Source organism: Doryrhamphus excisus, linkage group LG11 (genome assembly GCF_037039965.1).
Source record: "Doryrhamphus excisus strain RoL-2023G ecotype Guam linkage group LG11, RoL_Dexc_Guam_v1.1, whole genome shotgun sequence".
Lineage (NCBI taxonomy): Eukaryota > Metazoa > Chordata > Actinopteri > Syngnathiformes > Syngnathidae > Doryrhamphus > Doryrhamphus excisus.
The window spans coordinates 14510230-14534047 of record NC_136367.1 but is presented as its reverse complement, the minus strand read 5'-3'; the positions used below and the strand labels follow the sequence as shown (position 1 = coordinate 14534047).

The 23818-nt window shown below is 38.7% G+C and overlaps 1 protein-coding gene across 5 annotated transcripts in view; it reads right to left on the bottom strand.

Moving 5' to 3' along the window:
• Nucleotides 1-23818, bottom strand: part of astn1 (astrotactin 1) — a 275092-nt gene that overhangs the window by 27934 nt on the left and 223340 nt on the right. For all 5 annotated transcript variants that reach the window (XM_058065280.2, XM_058065281.2, XM_058065284.2 and 2 more), the window contains 2 exons: nt 7088-7365; nt 209-342 (listed from right to left, as the gene is read on the bottom strand). In XM_058065280.2, the coding sequence (XP_057921263.2) occupies nt 209-342; nt 7088-7365 (412 nt within the window). The remainder of the gene's footprint in view (nt 1-208; nt 343-7087; nt 7366-23818) is intronic.

Below are 23818 nucleotides of genomic sequence, written 5' to 3'. Positions count from 1 at the left end.
GCATGTTTTTGGAATGTGGGAGGAAACCGGAGTACCCGGAGAAAACCCACACATGCACGGGAAGAACATGCAAACTCCACACAGAGATGGCCGAGTGTGGAATCGAACACTGGTCTCCTAGCTGTGAGGTCTGCGCGCTAACCACTCGTCCGCCGTGCCGCCCAGCCCATTAATTTAAACTGAATTATTCCATGCATTGCTTGCATACATTGGTTGAGGAAGAGGTGCGCAAGTCGGGAGTCCGTCGGCACCGAAGGCACTGGAATCACACCGACACCAGTCATCGATGACGTCACCCTTCCCTGAACACCACAACATGCTCATCATCGCCTCCTGGAGGGCCTGTGTGGAAAAAAAGATACGACTATGACGCAACATGAAAATAGAACACTGGGATTTAAAACATGCAAGTTTTAACACATTAGAATCCATTTCAAGTCAAATGATGGTGGATATTACAGACATTATTATGTTCTCTGGTGAAATACGACTAATTGATGTGAAAGATGCGTGATGTTACATTATAAGCTGAGATTTACTGTACATGGGACCCCCCCTCATTCACCATTTACATATGTTTACGACGGATGCTAATTACTTTTACTGTTGTCTCATTTGGAAGATAACCTGTCAACCAATTTAAATGCCTCACATTCATTCATTCATTTTCTACCGCTTTTTCCTCACAAGGGTCGGGGTGGGGGGTGCTGGAGCCTATCCCAGCTGTCTTAGGGCGAGTGGCGGGGTACACCCTGGACTGGTCACCAGCCAATCACAGGGCACATATAGACAAACAACCATTCACACTCACATTCATACCTATGGACAATTTGGAGTGGCCAATTAACCTAGCATGTTTTTGGAATGTGGGAGGAAGAAAACCCACGCATGCACAGGGAGAACATGCAAACGCCACACAGAGATGGCCGAGGGTGGAATTGAACGCTGGTCTCCTAGCTGTGAGGTCTGCACGCTAACCACTCGACCGCCGTGCCGCCTATTATTTATTATTTATTTATCTATCTATCTATCTATGTTCGGCGGTCCCTGAATGCACCATATTTCTGTGAAAATGAACAAAAAAAAATGAAAAAATGAAAAAAAAACCAACAAGTTCCCAGTGCAAAAATGTGTGAGTCTATATTCAAATATGTCTTATTTTCTTTTAAAATACATATTGGGTAAAAAAAAAGTGCAAAGGTGACTATAGGGATGTTATTTTATGTCTAGAGGGCTCTACTAATGTTAAAAGCCATCATTAGAATGTCATAAACTGGGTTTGTATGCTCTAACAATGAAAATATTCCATTTATAAATTTCTCTTTGGGTCACAACAAACCAATCTCCTCCATCCAACTCATTCATTCATTTTCTACCGCTTATCCTCACGAGGGTCGCAGGGGGAGCTGGAGCCCATCCCAGCTGGTTGCCAGCCAATCACAGGGCACATATAGACAAACAACCATTTACACTCACATTCATACCTATGGACAATTTGGAGTCGCCAATTAACCTAGCATGTTTTTGGAATGTGCGAGGAAACCGGAGTAAATGCCTCACATATGACAAATAAATGCCAAAAGATCTTAAATCAAATATACCGGCAAATACCCTTACCACAACATACCTTTAAATAGTCAATAATTAATAATAGCAGTTTTAAATTTAAAAAGCAATCCGCCATTTAAATGACCACAAGGCTTGCACACACTAACTCTACATTAAGCTTCATTTACACTATGCAATAGCTTCAATTAACGAAAAACTAAAGCTGTATAAAATACATATATATGTACTACTCCAGTAACCGTTAATTGGTTCCAGATCTGATTGCAATAAGTGAATTTCCGCAAAGTAGGAATTCTCTTTTATAAATGGAATATTTTCAACATGCAATAACAATAATAATTACCTTTACACTCATTTCCCAATATAGTAGACATAATAACATACAAATAAGACATATTCGACACATATAAGGTGCATATTACAGTATGTGTATGGAGTTTTACATATTAAATATGGCCCCTGAGGGGGCGGGGTCGACTGACATGATGCATGGAGCATTCTCAGTTCTCAGTATTATTGCAGACCTGCCAACATATCTGAATTTGTGGTACTCGGCATGCAATTTGATATGCTTGTATGCATCAAATAAATAGATATTAGTGCGTGAGGGGAAGGGGGAGTGAAAATATTTGTCATGACAGCCGTGATAGGCTCCAGCATGCCCAAGACGGATGGATGACAGAAGGTAATAGAGAACCACTGCCCTACGATACACTTATTTTAGCCTAAATTGCAATTAAAGGAAAAAAAGAAAGTCAATTTTACATTACCAATTTTTCATTCATTCATTCATTTTCTACCGCTTTTTCCTCACGAGGGTCGCGGGGGTGCTGGAGCCTATCCCAGCTGTCTTTGGGCGAGAGGCGGGGTGAATAAGGCTTATTTTGAAGTGAAAATAAATTGCACCGGTTTCTCCAAAAGTGTTTCTTTAGCAGAAAAGCTGCAACAGTACATTGTTTGCCTTTGACTAAGATCTCTGCAGCAGAACTCCACACCCCCGTCAGCAAAAGATGTTGTTTTGCTCCAATAACCATACAATCCTTAGTGAAGTCTCATTTGCACGCTACAGTTACAAATCATATGAGACACAAGCACAGCCTTGTGGTTCTGGATTCTGGAAAAATCAACGCATTTTGGTTTTTAAATGTTCGCTTTTCTCAAGCTTACTTTTGAGCAAGCTACGTTTCCATTCGAAGATTAGCGGCAAAAAGGCTGTTTGGATGGATGGATTGATTCAGATTGATGATGCATCTATATCAGCTATCTCTATTGGATGACATCATCGCATTTGCGGTCACATGTTAATGTAATACCTGCAGTAATTACACCTGCAAACTGCCGATGCGATCGGTCCGTGAGCATGATAATTTTATTATATTTCCCATTATTTTACTTGGCCACGGGTCCGCAAAGGGCCATCAATGGGTCTGGATCCAGGCTGAGGTCCTCCATTTGGTGATGGCTCTGGGATCTTATGGAGTAAATTCATAATAATCTACTCTGTATTGTACATAAAATACATGTTAATGCAAGTGAAAAAAATGATTATCATGATTATTATTCTCTTGACAGTTTTTTAATGTTCAGTACGAACACGGTTTTCATATTCATTGTTACTCCCACACACTTGCCAAGTACTGTCAATACCACTTGCTACGTGCTGACAGCCCAGGAGGGAACCCTGCACCATATTGACATGTACTTCTGCTGGAGGAAAAGCAGCAGTATCGACCTGCAGTATTGATGTGGGCTCATGGGTTCAAACACAAAACATGGCAAAGATGGAAGAAAGCTCCTGCTCTCTGTAACATGTTTGATTCGTTGGGAGGAGACGAGGCTCATTGACACATGTACTACATTACTACGTCATTACACTTGAGTACTACAGTAATCCCTCATTTATCGAGGTTAATTGGTTCCAGACCCAACAGTGATGAGTGAATTTCCGCAAAGTAGAATCCCTTATTTATGGTAATGGTAATGCTTTTATTTCATTTGAACATGCATCAGATTACAATTGAATGCATCACATAATCAGTTCCCAGTTCCACATGTCCAAAAGGAGTAGGAAGAAGCAAAGCTTATTAAATCCTACCCCTCCATCTGGTACTTTTACAATCACTAACTGTTACATTTGTTCACTTCCTGCTTTCCTAATATAGTTTAAGTTTATTTTTTATTTTATTTTTGTCACTTACCAAAGTACGAGGTGATAAATTGAATATTTTTATAGTTAGAGTTTGGAAAACCTGATTACCACCTTCTTAATATTATATATATATTTTTAACAATCTAAGAGCCCTCTCGACAAGAAGTAACACCTTTATGTTTGTATTGTCATAATCTTCAGTCTCTTATGGTATTCTTGTGTTTCCCTTCTATTTTCCCTGTTCAGATTCTGAAAAACTCCTAATCTGGGCGGAGCTACCGGAACCCTGCAGCTCTTCCTAATTAGTACCCTTATGGACCCTTATTATATACCCTTATTAGTACCCTTAGGAGCTAAGTGGGGGGCGGACAGGAAGTTTTAGCTTGCCGTGGTTTACGGCTGCAACAATAGCGTCCGTGTTAGAAATGATTGTGCCTGTTGTGAGCTAATTCAAACCTGCAATAAAAGCCTGCTGTTGCAGCAATCGAGTTTTGTTCTTGTGTGTCTGAATGAGTCTTTTCATTGACTTATATTCTTACTTTACTTCATTTAGCCAGTTGTATTCTTACAATGCTTCAGTTAGACAAAAAAAATGATTTATTAATATATTTGTGAGGGATCACTGTAATGTTAAAAAAAATATATTAGTTATGTATTACCTTTCTGAAACTAGAGGTTCTGGGCTTCCCAGTGCTTTACAGGGCATATCATTATATGCTGCATCACAGCAGCTCCCAGAAGACAAAGGAGCACAAGAATGTGTGATGAAGAGGTATGGCGAAGAAACGTTTTATTATTAAGGTAGAAAAAATCCCCGGTGTGAAAAAGTGATTGCCACCAAACCTAATAACTGCTTTGGCCACCGTGGAATCAAAATACAAAGTGCAATCAGCATTTGGGATAACGTGTAATGAGTCTCTTACGGCGCTGTGGAGGTTTTTGGCCCACTCTTTGCAAAACTGAAGGGTTAATTTTCATTTAGTGTTTTTTGAATCAAAAATCATGGTTCTATTTATTAGAGCAAGTCTTCAGGCTGCTTAAGTAATTAAACAACCCCGCACTACCACCACCATATTTTACTTTTCTGAAATGTGGGGATACTTTTGTCTCATCAGACCACAGAGTATTTTCCCAAAGGTCCTACGCATCATCAAGATGTTTTCTGGCAAAACTGAGATGAGTTCAAGTTATTTTTGTTCAGCAGTGGTTTTGGTCTTGGAATCATACATGCCATTTTTGCCCAGTGTCTTTCTTATGGTGGAGTCTTGAACACAAGAAAAAGCCAGACGGCCACACTCAACGTTACTTTTTGAAAATATGTTTATAGACGTCTTTGGCAGTCATAATAGAAAGTTAATAAGTTAATTGAGTTAATTGTTAGTTGAGTTAATAATAGAAAGTCTCATTTATTCTTTCATTGATTTAAATTTTTTACCGCTTATCCTCACGAGGGTCGCGGGCCTGCTGGAGTCTATCCCAGCTGTCTTTGGGCAAGAGGCGTCGTACACCCTGGACTGGTGGCCGGCCAATCACAGTGCACATATCGACAAACAACCATTCCTGGACTTGAACTCAGGTCTTGTAGCTGTGTGGCCTGCGTGCTAATCACTCATTTAAAAACTACATTTTGTGTACTGTTGTGTTGTCGTTTGTTTGGAGATCCTAAACATTGAACATTTTATCGCAGAAACTATGGTGTGTTCAGGGACCATCAAATAAAGTGCGAAATCTCAGTGCTTGGAGAAAAAAACATGATCAATAAAGCATAAAGACATAAACATGTAAAAATGTTTTCAAATATTAAAAGCCAATATTCTTGTATTATCACATTTTAAATGATCCTTAGGGTGAATTAAATGTTTTTTTTTTTAGAAAAAAAACTCACAAATTTGTGGGTCCGTAAATGCTGAATGCATGGAGATCCACCAAATAAGGATAATAAGGATTCGTCAGTGTTAAGGTGAAAAAGTGTAATAGTTACTGTCACATTTCAGCATGGAGGCGTTGCGATGTGACCCCAGGATGCAGAGAACAGGCCATAAAACCTATTTTTTATTCTAATTGTGGCTAAGCAGCAGCAGGAAACCGACCACAGAGCAAACAAATGGCAAATAAAGGTCAAGTGAAAGAAGCGCGCACCCAAATTAAATAGACAACAGAAAATTAGAGGCAGATGAGTGTAACAAAGGGCTGCACGGCGGTCGTGTGCGCGCGCAGACCTCACAGCTAGGAAACCCGGGGTTCAATTCCACCCTCTGCCATCTCTGTGTTGAGTTTGCATGTTCTCCTCGTGCATGCGTGGGTTTTCTCCGGGTACTCCGGTTTCCTCCCACATTCCAAAAACATGCTAGGTTAATTGGCCACTCCAAATTGTCCATAGGTATGAATGTGAGTGTGAATGGTTGTTTGTCTATATGTGCCCTGGGATTGGCTGGCAACCAGCTGGGATAGGCTCCAGCTCCCCCTGCGACCCTCATGAGGATAAGCGGTAGAAAATGAATGAATGAATGAGTACAACAAAAAAGTAAAAGCAGGAACAAACAAGAAAGGAAGTGGCTACAAAATAAGGGCATGGAAACAGGAGCCATAAAACATTGAGAGGACCCCCACATGGTGACAGTTATTTCACGTTTAGAGGGCCCTAATAATGTTAAAACCCATATTTAGAAGATCAAGAACAGTTTTTCTACACTCTAACTACAAACATATTCTGTTTATAAATAAAGGAATCCTAGTTTGTGGAAATTCACATATTCAGGTCAGGTCTCGAACCAATTAACCATTAAATATGAGAATATATCATTCATTCATTTTCTACCGCTTTTCCTCACGAGGGACGCAGGGGGTGCTGGAGCCTATCCCAGCTGTCTTCAGGCGAGAGGCGGGGTACACCCTGGACTGGTGGCCAGCCAATCACAGGGCACATATAGACAAACAACCGTTCACATTCATATCTGTGGACAATTTGGAGTGGCCAATTTTTGGAATGTGGGAGGAAACCGGAGTACCTGGAGAAAATCCACGCATGCACGGGGAGAACATGCAACCTCCACACAGAGATGGCCGAGGGTGGAATTGAACTCGGGTCTCCTAGCTGTGAGGCCTGTGCGCTAATCTGTGCTAAGGTGATGATCCAATTATATGGTTTCAGTTACAGGTGGCCCCCCTGAGGGTCACCATAACTGCAATGTGGCCCACTTTGAAAATGTGTTTGATGCCCCTGACTTAACAAATGCATTAAGCCGGCCACCTGGAACCCACCGTGGCCCACGAGGACCACTTTTGTGAAATACCATCTGTGAAAAGTATCATCGATAAACATTGGAGATAATTGTTCCTTGGAATCGTAAAGAATCCCCTGCAGCTCACCTGGTAAGTCTCGTTGTTGGACACCAACTCATAGATGGGTGCCGCCTTGGTGATTTGCAAGAGGACAGGCTCGGATTGCTGTCGCCCTTGGGTCGCCCTCGGGCTCATGTGGCAGAGATGGCAGGATCGAGGACACTGGCCCTGGCTGGTACAGTCCATCCGGACTCCCGCTGCCATCCGTTTGGCTCCTGTGTCCAGCAGACTGGCTATGTAAGCTGGGTAGGTCAAACTTCTGGGCTCCTTTTCATGCTCCTCCGATTCCTCGGAAGGTGAGTTCCCTGGGAGGACACAGGAAGTGAATTTAGTGACTGAGTTTAATTCATAATGACATTTGTGTAAACATTTCAATCATACTATACAGTAGCTGCAGGAGTGGGAGTCATGAAAATGGCAATAAAGTGATATTAATACCATGAAAAGCAGCATAAAAGCTTCATCATTTCAACCGGAGAGTTTGCCTGATCTCTGAAATGAGACAAGGGATCAAGGGAATGAACCAAGCTGAACTGGAAGTATATTTCTTTCTTTTATAGCAGCTAAAATGCATTCATGCACTCCCACATTCCCGCACCACCCGTTCGGAGACTTAGCTTTTGACTTCACAGCGGCAGAGTAAACATTTGGGCCAAAAATATCTCCGTACGGAAAACGTGAATGGATGAGGAGAACGATGTCTTCCAATAACAAAACAATCAAATATGACGAGTGCTGTCACAAAGCTTCACTACATCTTAATAAATCGACGGGATTCCAACATCTAACAGAAATGGGACAAAGTAATTCCCATTAGCCGCTTCTCCACCACAGGAACTTTTTCCAGGAACTTCTGTTATTCCCTGAGGTTTGACAAAAGGATGCTGCATTTCCACAAAAAAAAAAAAAATCCACAGAGACCAACATTTCTCCTCCTTCCAGCTACCCTCTTCCCTGGAAGTTTCAGGAACTTTGTGGGGCAGTCTGTGCTAAATGCTGATTGGTGGAACACAATGGTATTGTTTCTGTTCACCTGCCATGTTTAAGCTTATTCAGGTCTGGAACCAATTAACCATGAAAAATGAGAGAATATATCATTCATTCATTTTCTACCGCTTATTCTCACGAGGGTCACGGGGGTGCTGGAGCCTATCCCAGCTGTTTTCGGATGAGAGGCGGGGTACACCCTGGACTGGTGGCCAGCCAATCACAGGGCACATATAGACAAACAACCATTCACACTCACATTCATACCTATGGACAATTTGGAGTCGCTAATTAACCTAGCATGTTTTTGGAATGTGGGAGGAAACCGGAGTACCCGGAGAAAACCCACACATGCACAGGGAGAACATGCAAACTCCACACAGCTGAGGGTGGAATTGAACTTGGGTCTCCTACCTGTGAAGCCTGCGCGCTAACAACTCGTCTGCCGTGCAGCCAAATACATATTCATTCATTTTCTACCGCTTTTCCTCACGAGGGTCGCGGGGGTGCTCTCATCCCAGCTGTCTTCGGATGAGAGGCGGGGTACACCCTGGACTGGTGGCCAATCACAGGGCACATATAGACAAACAACCATTCACACTCACATTCATACCTATGGACAATTTGGAGTGGAGCATGTTTTTGGAATGTGGGAGGAAACCGGAGTACCCGGAGAAAACCCACGCATGCACGGGGAGAACATGCAAACTGAGAACATGCAAACTCCACACAGAGATGCCCGAGGGTGGAATTGAACCCTGGTCTCCTAGCTGTGAGGTCTGCGCGCTAACCACTAGACCGCCGTGCCGCCCCAAGATGCCAATTGTGACACCAAACTTTACATTCACTTTAAGTATGACTTTTTGGCCTTTTAGCCACCAAATGACAGAATATCAGAGTGAACAGGTTTTTAACCTCAGTTTTGACCTCTTTAGACCTATGTATTTTTTTATATAACCACTAGGGGGCATTAAAGTCTCAAAAGTCAGTTTTAACGCACATCAACAACAAAAAAACAAGACCATCTGAGGCCAACACAGCAACTTCAGATAACCTAATATAATATAGTCAAATAGCCAAAAATAGTAGGAAGAAGCAAAGCTTATTAAATCCTACCCCTCCATCTGGTACTTTTACAATCAGTAACTGTTACATTTGTTCACTTCCTGCTTTCTTACTATAGTTAGTTTTTTATTTTAATTTAAAAAAAAATTTTTGTCACGTACTGCAGTACGAGGTGCGTGCAGAAAATAAGACACGATACGGGGCGTGTCTTGTCATGTTGTTAATACAGTGCGTTAATCCAACTGTGTTCTTCGTGTATTAGTCACACAATATACATGTTTAAGAACATTTTATGTACTTCTGGCTTAAGTTTAGTATTTTTATGCATAAACTAAATGAACTAAAATACAAATGTAAAGCGTTTATAAGACACATTGAAAAACGTAATGATATGTAGTACTGTACACTGGCCACTAGGTGTCAGTAAGGTACCGAAAACGATAACCAAGGCAGAAGTCCTCTGTGATGATATGATGCCCAATTCTGACATGTGAGTTGATATTAGGTCTTATTTTCTCTCATTACGTCTACTACCTGTATATTGGGTCATAGGAGTATAAAGGTGAATGTAGGAGCTATGTATTTTTTCATATAACCGCTAGGGGGCATTAAAGTCTCAAAAGTCAGTTTTAACGCACAACAACAACAAAAAAACAAGACCATCTGAGGCCAACAAAACAACTTCAGATAACCTAATATAATCTGTGCTGTGCATAATACTAGCAAAAAGCTAAATATGCAATTATGTCTCGTAATAAAGAGATGGTGAGAGAAGAACCAAAGGAATAGCTGTGATTGTATGTGTGTGTATATATTGGATGTGTGTGATGCATTCTGAATGATGGTGTCCTTGAGCTCTTGAACATGCGGCACAGGAGTTTGCAACGAGGCCACTGGGACCAATCGACACATACGCTGCGACCAATCAGAAGGCTGTATTGCTAAGTGAAGTCTGATGGGGGGGAGACAGGTCGCATCAAGAATTCCTTTCCACACCTTCGACGTCTTGACCTCTTTGTGTGTGTGTGTGTGTGTGTTTGAGCAAGAGACTCAAGTCAAATATATTTGTGTATCCCACCCGACAAACCAAAGAGAATGATTCTCATGCGGAATATAAGTGGACAATGTTTACCAAAGTATCTCATTAATTCCAACTAAATCAGCGGCTGATCATTCTTCATTCCGTCTTCACTTCACTTCATGCTGGCACATGCAAATGAAATGTGGCACCTCCATTAGGACGGATGCATGCGTTTCAAGGCAGAGCAGATTGGCATTGATTAGCTGGCTTTAGTACTGCTTCAATTGCTTGGATTAACAGCAGTGTTCGTTACAGGGCCGTTTGAACGCATAACGACACTTCAAATGTCTCCTGTATGTACTTGAACTCATCAGGTCCCTAAATGATGTCATTTTGGAGTGTTGGTCTAGTGACTTTTCCGTGATATGGCTTTCCCGGTTGCATTCATTCATTCATTTTCTACCGCTTATCCTCATGAGGGTCGCGGGTGGTGCTGGAGCCTATCCCAGCTGTCTTCGGGCGAGAGGCGGGGTACTGGTGGCCAGCCAATCACAGGGCACATATAGACAAACAACCATTCACACTCACATTCATACCTATGGATAATTTGGAGTGGCCAATTAACCTAGCATGTTTTTGGAATGTGGGAGGAAACCGCAGTACCCGGAGAAAACCCACACATGCACGGGGAGAACATGCAAACTCCACACAGAGATGGCCGAGGGTGGAATTGAACCCTGGTCTCCTAGCTGTGAGGTCTGCGCGCAAAAAATTGTGCATCCAATTGTTGGTTGCAGACCCAACAGTGATAAGTGATTTTCCACAAAGTAGGATTCCTTATTTATAAATGCAATATTTTCATAATTAGAGTGCACATACCTGTTTGTGACCTTCTAAATATGTTTTTTAACATTATTACAGTAGTAGAGTAACTAAGCCATTCAAGACATAAATTCCAGTGCTAGATGAGTCGCGTGAGGGACGGACAGGAAGTGACGTTGTGAATCCAGAGATGTATAAAAAAAAACAACCCTGTAATTATTTATTAAAATCATGGTAATGGTAATGGTTTTATTTAATTATTACAATTGAATGCATCACATAATCAGTTCCCAGTTCCACATGTCCAAAAGGAGTAGGAAGAAGCAAAGCTTATTAAATCCTACCCCTCCATCTGGTACTTTTACAATCAGTAACTGTTACATTTGCTCACTTCCTGCTTTCCTAATATAGTTGAATTTTTTTTTATTTGATTTTTGTCACGTACCGAAGTAGGAGGTGATATGAGCATCCAATGCCATAATGTGTACCATAGTAAGTGTCAATATAGTGATATATATAGCACATCATGACTGGTTCAAGACTCTTCATCCTTGTATTTAGCAAACATCAACTGCTTGTATTGTTTCTTGAATTGGCTCATCGTTGTGCATTGTTTGAGGTCCTTACTCAATCCATTCCATAGTTTGATTCCACATACTGAAATGCTATGGCTAGCATAACGTAGTCCTAGCATAGAAGTGTTTCAAATGTACTTCTTCCCTGAGATCATATTTCATCATGTTGTTAATACAGTATGTTCATTCAACTGTGTTCTTAGTGTATTAGTCAAACAATATACACGTTTAAGAACATTTTATGTACTTCTGGCTTAAGTTTAGTATTTTTATGCATAAACTAAATGAACTAAAGTACAAATGTAAAGCATTTATAAGACACATTCAAAAACGTAATGATATGTAGTACTGTGCACTAGCCACTAGGTGTCAGTAAGGTCACAGTGATGAAACGATAGCCAAGGCAGAATTCCTCTGTGATGATATGATGTGAGTTGATATTATTATTTTCTCTCATTACGTCTACTACTTGTATACTGGGTCATAGGAGTGTAAATGTGAATGTAGGAGCAATGTGTAGATGAATTGTGTGAGGGACGGACAGGAAGTGACATTGTGAATTCAGAGTTGTATCAAAAAAATCTGTAATTATTTATTAAAAATCATAGAAAATTCATGCTTTACAGTTGAACCTAGTTTAGAATCTGCCCCAGTTAGTATTGAAAATGTATACCACAATTTTGCCTCAGTTTGCGTGCATAAAATAAGACATTAATACGGCGTGTTCATACAACTGTGTTCTTTGTGTATTTCTTTTTAGCAGAAAACATCCTTTCTTGTTAGCAGTCAATTAGATAAACAAAATGGCAACCAGAAAAGTCAGCTAATACAGAAAAGTCAGCTAAATAGAAGAACATCTGATATTCCCATCTGTTTCACAGAGGTAGATTTTGTTCTTACGTTCCAAAAAATACTCTGTTGTCCTACATTGCCAAATAAAGCATTCACTCCTTGGTGAGCGTATGACGAACGAGTAGTTCTTTTCGAGTTGGGACGCTTGTAGACAGATTCCAACCAGGGAATCTCCACAGTGCGGTACCTGCATAAGGTACATGCATGTATCGTCTAGCAGGGCTTTTCATGTGTGTGACTGTTGGGTGTTTCTACATTGGAATAAATTGAGCGATAACGAATCGGATGGGCTATAACATCTACAAGCTATTAATCTATGTTGGCAGTGAATGACCAGTACTCTTTTCGATAAGACGGTTGAATCGAAAAGGAAAGCAAAAGTGATAAAATAAGCATTTGCCCTTTTAGTCAATGATTTTTTTTTTTTCTCAAGGGAGTGTCGGGTGTGTGCTTTGGCCGCTAGATAAGCAGCTCTGTCGCTGATAAAGAAATGCTCCTCCATTCCTGCCAGTGTAAAGATGAAGCATCCATTCACTGCAGTTCATATTTGGATATATTTTCCGCAGCGGAAGCCTGGTGTGGAAAGTAATTTATGATATCGATGAAGAGCAATTTATAATAATCGTCCTTAAACTGCAGGTTTTTCCACGATGGGCATGGCTTTCGATGTGTGTGTGTGTGTGTGTGTGTGTGTGTGTGCTATGCTATTTGGGGCTTCCTGTATCTCACATTCACATAATGGCTCGCCATTCATGCCTTCCTCCCACACTCTCCAGTAAGGGAACAGCATTTGTCATTTCTCCTATTTACAAAATGCTTTCACATTTCTACAGTTAGGAGATGGAGAAGCATGGAAAAGGATCCTATAGCAGGCTCGCTTTAATCCGTTTTTGAGAAGGCATTCAAGCATGCGTTGAACAAAAGGTTGCTTTTTCTGTATTTTTTAACCTCAATTTTCAATACAGGGTTCCTACGGATTTGATATTTCAAAATTCCAGACTTTTTCCAGACTTCCATACTAAAATGGTGTGTATCATTACAGCGTTACAGAATGAACCGCGGAATCGATTATACAATTCATTGATGGTTGGTGTGGATTCATTGTTTTTTTAATATAAAAATGTAAATATTACAGGTTTTTTTCTGGGTCTTAAATGTAAATATTTCTTATATTTCCTTATTCATCCATGAAAGTACACCAGACAAGGACTCCAGTATCCTACCTAGTCTGACTAGTGTTTGTTCCACCTCAAGCAGGAACTGATAGCATGAACGTAAGAATGAGCATGAACGTCTTATAAGACAATTTGAACAGCCCACTTGTGATCGACTATTCACAGGCATGCTGTATTATATTATATAATTATTAATAAATTATGACATTATTTTATAATTTACAATAATTATAATTAAAAATGTTAATTAAGTAACCCTAACCCTAAATTAAATAATTAAATAATTAAATAATTAAATAATTAAATAATTAAATAATTAAATAATTAAATAATTAAATAATTAAATAATTAAATAATTTAATAATTAAATAATTTAATTAAATAATTAAATAATTAATTAGAAATTATATTATTATATTTAGTCATTAACATCTGTGCGTCTTTTCCGATTGGTGCTGTTTCTTACACATTGATTTGGTTAGTGAAGTGGTTGTTTTTTTTTTACTGATTAGCAGCACATTCTAAAAATATCATGTAAGAAGAAATAAAAAAACAGCAAACATGTAAAAAAAATCACCACAAATTTAAAAAAATAAAAATAATTAAAAGTAAAAAAATCTGTAATTTAATAAGTCATAATTTTATGATAATAACTTGACATTAGTCAAACAATATACATGTTTAAGAACATTTTATGTACTTCTGGCTAAAGTTTAGTATTTTTATGCATAAACTAAATGAACTAAAATACAAATGTAAAGCATTTATAAGACACATTCAAAAACGTAATGATATGCAGTACTGTACACTGGCCACTAGGTGCCAGTAAGGTCACACTGATGAAAACAATAGCCAAGGCAGAAGTCCTCCGTGAAGATATGATGTGAGTTGATATTATGTCTTATTTTCTCTCGTTACGTCGACTACCTTCGATTGATTGATTGTTTGTATCTGTTGACTGTATGTGTTGTTTTATGTTGTATTGTTGGGTACATGAACTGCACACGCTTTGATGCTCTGCACAAATGAAGTTCCTAAAGGATAAATAAAGTTCTTAAGTAAGTACCTGTATATCGGATCATAAGACTGTAAAGGTGAATGTAGAAATAATGTTTAATAATGTTTAGAGGGCAACTAATAAAACAAGGTTCTCAGAAAAATACCTTCAATGGCAATGAATGTTCTGCATGGTACATGGTAAAAATTTCAGAAAGTGATGAAGTAATAAAGGTAGTATTTTTCAACATATGAAAGGATGTGGTCCTAGGAAAGGGACAGTAATAACTAAACAGTGTAGTGTTCTCATTATTGACTCTTCCTGTTCCCAATGAGTCTGTCTGTGCTTCCTTTGCATTGCCTCCTCCAGTGTGCAAGAAAAACTGGATATTTGTGACAATATATTATACAATACAATATATATATTTACAATATATGATGTCCTGCATGTGTTCTGTGTACAGTGTGAGTGACTTAGAGCGTTTGTTTAGAAGTAATTAATCTCCTCAAGGTTGTAAAATTTGAAAAATTAGTAATTAGTTACATTCCGATGTACATGAAAACTCCACCGACATCACCTTCACAGGAACAGAATGCTGTGAATTTCATTTGACCCGAAAAAAATGGTTCAAAAAGAACTACATGATGCCGTTCAGCATGATAAATGATATTCAAGCCTTCCGTATCATGGAGGCTTTTACACAATATTTTCATCTGAACTCAGCTGTGCTTTCCACTGTTGCCAATATACTTCTCCCGGCTGCTCAGTGGGGAGTACCAGCAGTTCCTTACTACTGCAACCTCCGTCATTGTTACCACTAGGTGCTGCTGGTGCATCACTAACACGACCCAAGGTGTCTTACGGCACCAAGCCCTGTGCATGCTCTGTTCATCACACAGACAGGAGAAAGAACACCTAACATTTCTACTGTGTTAGCCCGAGATTAAGATTATTCTGAATAAAAATAAACTTTAACCTAATGATACAGTTATTGTTTGTCATCAGGGGAGAAATGTCAAGTCAAAGCCTATCCCAGCTGTCTTCGGGCAAGAGGCGGGGTACACCCTGGACTGGTGGCCAGCCAATCACAGGGCACATATAGACAAACAACCATTCACACTCACATTCATACCTATGGACAATTTGGAGTCGCTAATTAACCTAGCATGTTTTTGGAATGCGGGAGAAAACCCACGCATGCACGAGGAGAACATGCAAATTCCACACAGAGATGGCCGAGGGTGGAATTGAACTCGGGTCTGCTAGCTGTGAGGCCTGCGTGTTAACCACTCGACCTCAAAATTGAAAAGCAGCCAGACTGTACATTTGTACAAAAATATTTATCTTCCGAGGGACAAAATGAGAGAATTAGAAAAAAGGTAAACAAGTAAGTAACATAAGTAGGACAATGTTGATTTGTGCTGTACAAGAAAGTGAACAATGTAACACCAAATGGAACCTTGGTTAGTGTTATTCATTTATTCCAAAAGGCCCAACTTAAACTGAAACAAACTCTAACCAAATATATTTTTTTCCCATAAGAAACCAATCCATCTATCCATTTTCCACTTATATCCATATGCCGCTTACCCTCACTAGGGTCGCAGGTATGCAGGAGCCTATCCCAGCTGACTTGATCCAAAAAAGCCAATAAGCCAAAAAATAATTTTTGGAATTTTACAATTAAGAAACAAAAGAGTGGTCCCACGCCACAGCACACTTGGAATTTCACAGCTTCACTCTATCCCGCGTCGTCAAAATATATCCATTAATAAATAATTACATTTTTTTTTTTTTGGATACAACTCTGATTTCACAACATCACTTCCTGTCCGTCCCTCACGCAACTCCTTTAGCACTGGGATTTATGTCTTGAATGGCTTATATACTCTACTATATTGGGAAATTATGGGGTGTTATTTTGTGTCTAGATAGCTGTAATAATATATATAAAAAAACATATTTAGAAGGTCACAAACAGGTTTTGTACACTCTAACTATGAAAATATTGCATTTATAAATAAGGAATCCTACTTTGTGGAAATTCACTTATCACTGTTGGGTGTTAACTACTATAATTTAGGTATTACTGTATAGTTGAAATGTATATAAATATATATAAATGATGAATATATATAAGGGATGAATAACATAGTTGACAGGAATAAAACATGAAGTATCCGTGTTGATCTCGCTGCCACACTGTGTCTTCACATAACGTTAAATGTTCGTTTATCCTTTTCATTGGTTATTTCTATGCATTTTGAATTGTTTTCTGTTTGTAAAACTACCATTGTAAAACTGTTTTTCTGTTCGCATCATCATTTGTTCCAGGATTAGTCATTAGAAGAGCAACGCATCAAGGTGTGAGCGCCTGGCTTTCACGGGAATAACGATGATAGCTTGCTTTGCATACATTTAGGTCACGTCAACAACAACACAGATATTTTCAAAAAGGTTCATTTTCTCCCCCCCAAGTGTTAAAAATATGTCTATCCACACCAGTGGATGTCTGTCGACATGAAATCACATTCACCATCTGTCATTGTCCAATCAGAAGCCTGAAAAAGCAACTATTATAATGCCACTATTCAGCAGTATAGTGATATACATAATACATGATTACAGATATAATATATATATACATATATATATATATATATATATATACACTGACTTGACTTACATGTACATAACATTGTACACTGCTAAATGCCAAATAATATATAATAATAATATAATAATAATTATATATATATATTATATTATAGGCGGTTAGTGCGCAGACCTCACAGCTAGGAGACCAGGGTTCAATTCCACCCTCGGGCATCTCTGTGTGGAGCTTGCATGTTCTCCCCGTGCATGCGTGGGTTTTCTCCGGGTACTCCGGTTTCCTCCCACATTCCAAAAACATGCTAGGTTAATTGGCCACTCCAAATTGTCCATAGGTATGAATGTGAGTGTGAATGGTTGTTTGTCTGTATGTGCCCTGTGATTGGCTGGCGATCAGTCCAGGGTGTACCCCGCCTCTCGCCCGAAGACAGCTGGGATAGGCTCCAGCACCCCCGCGACCCTCGTGAGGAAAAAGCGGTAGAAAATGAATGAATGAATTAATAATATATTATAATATATAATATATAATATAATACCTGTCCACATGCACAGGTAAAACTTTAAATTATTATTATTTATTCAAATTTATGTAAATTATTTGTCCAAATTACTGTTTACACTGTACATTGTTGTTCATATTTGATGTAATCTATTCTCCACATTGTTATTATTATCATTTATTATTATACGGGAACCAGGCAATGACATTTTGTTGGCAATTTCACTGCTGTGATATTGTGTAATGACAATAAAGGAAGTCTATCATTTGCATAAAATGAAATTTTAACCCGCAAAGCAAGACCTAACAATACAGAAACAATATAATTTGGCCTGTGATAGCGATTATGATAGACCTCGCGATAAAGTATTTTGATGTAATCCATTGATGTCCTGCATTGACAGCAACAAGCTCCACCTCCATGGTACTAATCCTTGCTTCTGGAAGGTAATGGTAATGGTTCTATTTCATTTGAACATGCATCAGATTACAATTGAATGCATCACATAATCAGTTCCCAGTTCCACATGTCTAAAAGGAGTAGGAAGAAGCAAAGCTTATTAAATCCTACCCCTCCATCTGGTACTTTTACAATCAGTAACTGTTACATTTGTTCACTTCCTGCTTTCCATAATACAGTTTAAGTTTTTTTTTTTTTAATAATGCACCTCGTACCGAAGTAGGAGGTGATATGAGCATCCAATGCCATAATGGGTACCATAGTAAGTGTCAATATAGTGATGGCTTTTTAACGTAGTCCTAGCATAGAAGTGTTTCAAATGTACTTCTTCCCTGAGATCATATTTCTCCTCTCTTGTAGAGAAGTATTGGATGACATTTTTAGGTAATTAGTTATTTTTAGCCTTATGCATTATTTTAGCTGTTTGAAAATTAACAATATCAGCAAGTTTAAGTATTTGTGATTTTAGAAATAAGGAGTTAGTATGATATGGTAGAAAACGAACTATATTTCTTACTAGTATCGTTATCACTTGAGAAATAGCTTTACTGCAAGAGAATATGTCATGCTAACTGCTAAAATAGCTTGACAGTACTATAGCGAAGTAACAGAAGAATAACTGCTTTGTACACTTTAATACACAACAAATACACAAATCAACAACACTGTATATGCACATGTTCTAAAAAGACGGAAATTATGCAAAGTGTTATATACGATAACGCAATACGAGTCTTTGTAAGCCATTTCTTTTGTAATTTACAGGCCAAAGAAAATATTGTGATATAGTGTACATCATTATCGGAAGAGGCTGCAACACATGCAAATAATAATATGGATTTTCGGCCATTTCAACCATCCCTATGATCAATTATGCAAAACAGATGTGGGAAACTCGGCACCTTTTCTTATTTTTCTACGTGCTTTACTGTCTGCTCAAACTGTTGATTATTGCAGCACTTCTAATCAAGACATGTCTGATGTCTTTTAGCTGTAGTGTCTGCAGCATCTTCAATCTTCCTCTCCTGGGAGGCCAGTCTGCACATCCCGAGCATTTACCTGATATACAGCATTTCCAATTACAAAACTGCAAAATCAACAATGCAAAACCTGACAAACTTTATATCTTTCAAATTAAAAAAATGGCACACCATCTATCCTTGTAAGTGAAGCCATTAAAAGGGCTGTTGACAAATGACAGATCTTGACAAATTGTATCTGCTAGTGTGTGGTCTATTAAAGTCTCGGAAAAAGGGCAAACAAACCAGCGTCATCACATTGTTAACTTTGCTACCTCATCTTGTATTTCGCCTTTAATGGAGAACATAGCACAGCTAGACCAGATTTTGACCACCAAAAACCAGAACAGTTGGCCAGCTATGAGATACTAAAATGATATTTAAAATAATAAGTATTTTTTTAATTATTTGAAAAATATTTTAAATATATTTAAATATAAAAATTTTTTATAGAAAAATATTTTAAATATGATATTTATATAAAAAATAAAACAAAAATAAAATAAAACATAAAAAACATAAAATACGTATATATCGGAAATATACGTATATAGGAAAGCAGGAAGTGAACAAATGTAACAGTTACTGATTGTAAAAGTAGTATGGAGGGGTAGGATTTAATAGGCTTTGCTTCTTCCTACTCCTTTTGGACATGCGGAACTGGGAACTGATTATGTGATGCATTCAATTGTAATCTGATGCATTACAATTCCAGTCCTGCCACCGCAGGCTTCCTCAGTCCACACCTGAACTCTCTTGATTTTTGGTCTTTGTTTGGAGATTTTAGGTGTATAAGGAGGGATCATGGAGCTGTGACACAGGGTGGCTTTGTTGGCACACGATATTTTTGTATAGACCTGATCAAAAGTGTTATTTTTTTTTCTGGTAGAAAAGCTCAAGTTTTTAAATAATCAGGGCAGGACAGACTTCAGGTTTGCTTGGTTAAAGTCTCCTGCTGCACACAGTTTGAGTGCACCGACCTTTGCATCTCTATGGAGCACTGCGACGTTTCCATGCCAACCTTAGCGTTAGCATGCAGCAGCACATAGACCGCTGTAATGATCAATGTGAGCTCTCTCGGCAGATAAAAAGGCCTACACTTCAACACCACATACTCAACGTTTGGACGGAAGCAAATGTGCTTAACTGTGCTGTCAGAGCAACAACTACTGTTCACATATACGCTAAATTTAATGCATTTCTTACTGGATTCAGTGGTTCTTTCTGCTGTGGAATGTGTGTGGACTGCTAGCTTAATTCCAGTCTGGGATAAAAGAGTCCAAAAGTCTTTTTATTGCCGTGGTACAGTAATCCATGTGGCTAGTGGTAATCTGCAGTTTTAGCTCATTCATTTAGTTGTTGAGTGATCGGGAGTTGGTGAGCAAGAGACTTGGAATGGCTGGCTTGAAAGGGTTAGCATTTAGCCTTTAGCCTTGTTGATTAATGTTCATGTTAAAGGTTAAATAACTGTTAATAGTTAACCTCCCTATCCGTGTGGAAGTGGTAAGTTTTTGGCTATTTAAGTTTAAAGGAAATAACTTGAAGGCTACCGTTTAGGTCGCTAGCTCTCTAGTTTGCGAGTTAGCATGTGTCTCAAGACCCTGCAGTTGCGCAATATGTTGTAAATAAAAAGAGTATAAATGTGACTATAGTCGTGTTTTGTCATGTCTACAGGGCTCTAATAATGCTTTGTTCATTTTAATCTGAAAAAAATAATTTGTCTACCCACCAACTATATGTGGTTTTTTTAAGTTTTTATTATTTTGCTGTTTTATTATTATTATTATATTTATTTATTTATTACTGACTGATTGTTTTTCTTTATTCTTGATTTGTTGATTTATTTTTCATCTCATTTTGTGTAGAAAAATAAAAAGTAAGATATTTGAGAACAGTGGAAAGTTTTATCAGAGCTTTTCTTGTAGAAAATTGGAACCAAGGTGAAGTTTTGTTTTTAATAAATGCGTTTGTTTTTTTTTTTTTTTTTGGAAAACCTGATGCGGCCCAGTCTCACCCAGACCCGAGCTCCAGTGACCCCCAAGTAAATTGAGTTTGAGACCCCTGCTCTACAGGAATCCACCACAGAATACAAAGGGCCGACAAATGAGCATAATAAGTCCCCTTTAATATAATCAGAGACCTCTAGACATGAAATAACAGCCCTATTAGTCACAGGCATATTTTTGACTAATAACAGGCCGCAGTCAACCACAAAACAGCGTACAACAGTGATCTGTTATTTAATTAATATATTTAGAACTACCAAAGTGCGAAGTGGCACGGTACAACTGCACATATAACCCGTTGCATATTGTTTAGTTGTATTTTATAAAAATAAAATAAACGTCACTCATGTCTTCTATGTGATATATCACCATCATTTGACTTGAAATGGTTCTGGCTTCTTATGAGTTAAATTGGATATTTTGACTTTGAATTCCGAGCTGCACGGCGGTCGAGTGGTTAGAGCGCAGACCTCACAGCTAGGAGACCAGGGTTCAATTCCACCCTCTGCCATCTCTGTGTGGAGTTTGCATGTTCTCCCCGTGCATGCGTGGGTTTTCTCCCATGTTCCAAAAACATGCTAGGTTAATTGGCCACTAGGTATGAATGTGAGTGTGAATGGTTGTTTGTCTATATGTGCCCTGTGATTGGCTGGCCACCAGTCCAGGGTGTACCCCGCCTCTCGCCTAAAGACAGCTGGAATAGGCTCCAGCACCTCCCGTCATCCTTGTGAGGATAAGCGGTAGAAAATGAATGAATGACTTTGAATTCCAAAGTCAATAGAAAATATTAAAGTGGTACTGAAATGATGTCTATCTATCAATAAAAGGAAATGTCATGTAAATGTTACAAAGATGAGTTATATGGTCTGATTTTACGAATGTGACATTGTATGTGATGTACGCTTACTACCCAGAATGACTTTAAATGAAGGCAAAAATATGAATAAAAGAATATTTGTCAGCCAACACAAAGTATAACTTTTCCTCTCATGAGACTTGGAAATGGGAGCGACATCATATTTATGTTGATGATATTTTTTGCAGGCAGATTACTTTGACGCAGCCTGAAGGTCCTTGCTCGATTTTTGATTAAAAAAAAAACAGCATTTTCTTCCTATCTGAGTACGACTTGGAGTGCTATCACCTTGGACATGCTTACCATAGTGAATGCTCCACAAATTGCTCTCCTTAAGGCTTTAAGGCTTTCCACTGAATTTTAGGGGAACACACACACACCTACACACACACCTACACACACTGGGAGGGAAAAAGTCACTAATAAAAAGTAAGGACTGTAAAGGTCGATAAATACACGGGGAGGGGTGCTTTTTTTTTTCCTTTTTTAAACACTAAGATCAATTTCAGCTTGTGAGGCTGTTAGTCAGATGATATAAGATGTTTTTAGCTCAAAATCTATAACAAAAGTGATCACTTTGTCCAAGACGGCTTGGCAATCTTTGCGCTCACGCGCATGCAATGCGCGTTAGGAAGAAAATAACAACACCACCTGGTTATAGTTTCTGTGGGACCCGCCAGCTTGGAGTCGGAATATTATCATCTGAAAGCCTTGCTCGGTTTTGTAATCTCCATATTTTTTCCTCGCTGACTGTTATTCTGCCGTGGGTAAGCAGGTGTGTTTAGGGCTTGGCCCTTATCTCCGTCAATGAGACTGGCAGCTGGCATTTTGCTCACGCCGTGATTACACGGTGCCCGCTGGGGGGGGGGAGAGGAAGTTTTATGCCTGTACTTTTTTTTTTTTTTTTTTTTTTATCGGACATAGCTCTGACCTTCATTTGTGGCGTCGACGGCGCTCCATCCTCAAAACGAGCTGAGGAAACTGACAAAGTTTAAATTGAAAAGTGTAGGACATCTAAACACACGTGGAACTTCTTCCCCATCAAAGTCAAGACAAGCCTTTATATTGAACAGGACTCGTTGATCAACAACCGATTTTTCTGTCTTTGCTCTTTATTTATGACTTGGGGTGGCAGTTGAGGGGACATTGACACAAACACGTACGTGTATGGCGGTCAACTATAACGCAGTCTTACATTTGTGGTAACTGAATGCAATCACTCCTTTATATGCGATACAGATAAAAAATACACATAAGATAAGAATATATTCCGGGAGTTAGTTTAATAAAAGAGCACTGTCCAGTGGAACCTTGGTTAGTGTACAGCCCAGTTAGTGCATTTTTTGGTTTAAGTGTACATTTTAATGTACATTTAAGTGTACATTTCCAAGTTAAGGGACAATATGCTGCATGTCTGTTCGTGTTATTAATACATTGGAAGTCATTGTCCATCTTCGCTTTGCTAACTAACACAATTATGGTAATGATAATATTTCATTTGAACATGCATCAGATTACAATTGAATGCATCACATAATCAGTTCCCAGTTCCACATGTCCAAAAGGTGTAGGAAGAAGCAAAGCTTATTAAATCCTACCCCTCCTTCTGGTACTTTTACAATCAGTAACTGTTACATTTGTTCACTTCCTGCTTTCCTAATATAGTTTAATTTTATTTTTTTATTTTATTTTTGTCACGTACCAAAGTACGAGGTGATATGAGCATCCAATGCCATAATGGGTACCATAGTAAGTGTCAATATAGTGATATATATAGCACATCATGACTGGTTCTAATACTAATAATTATA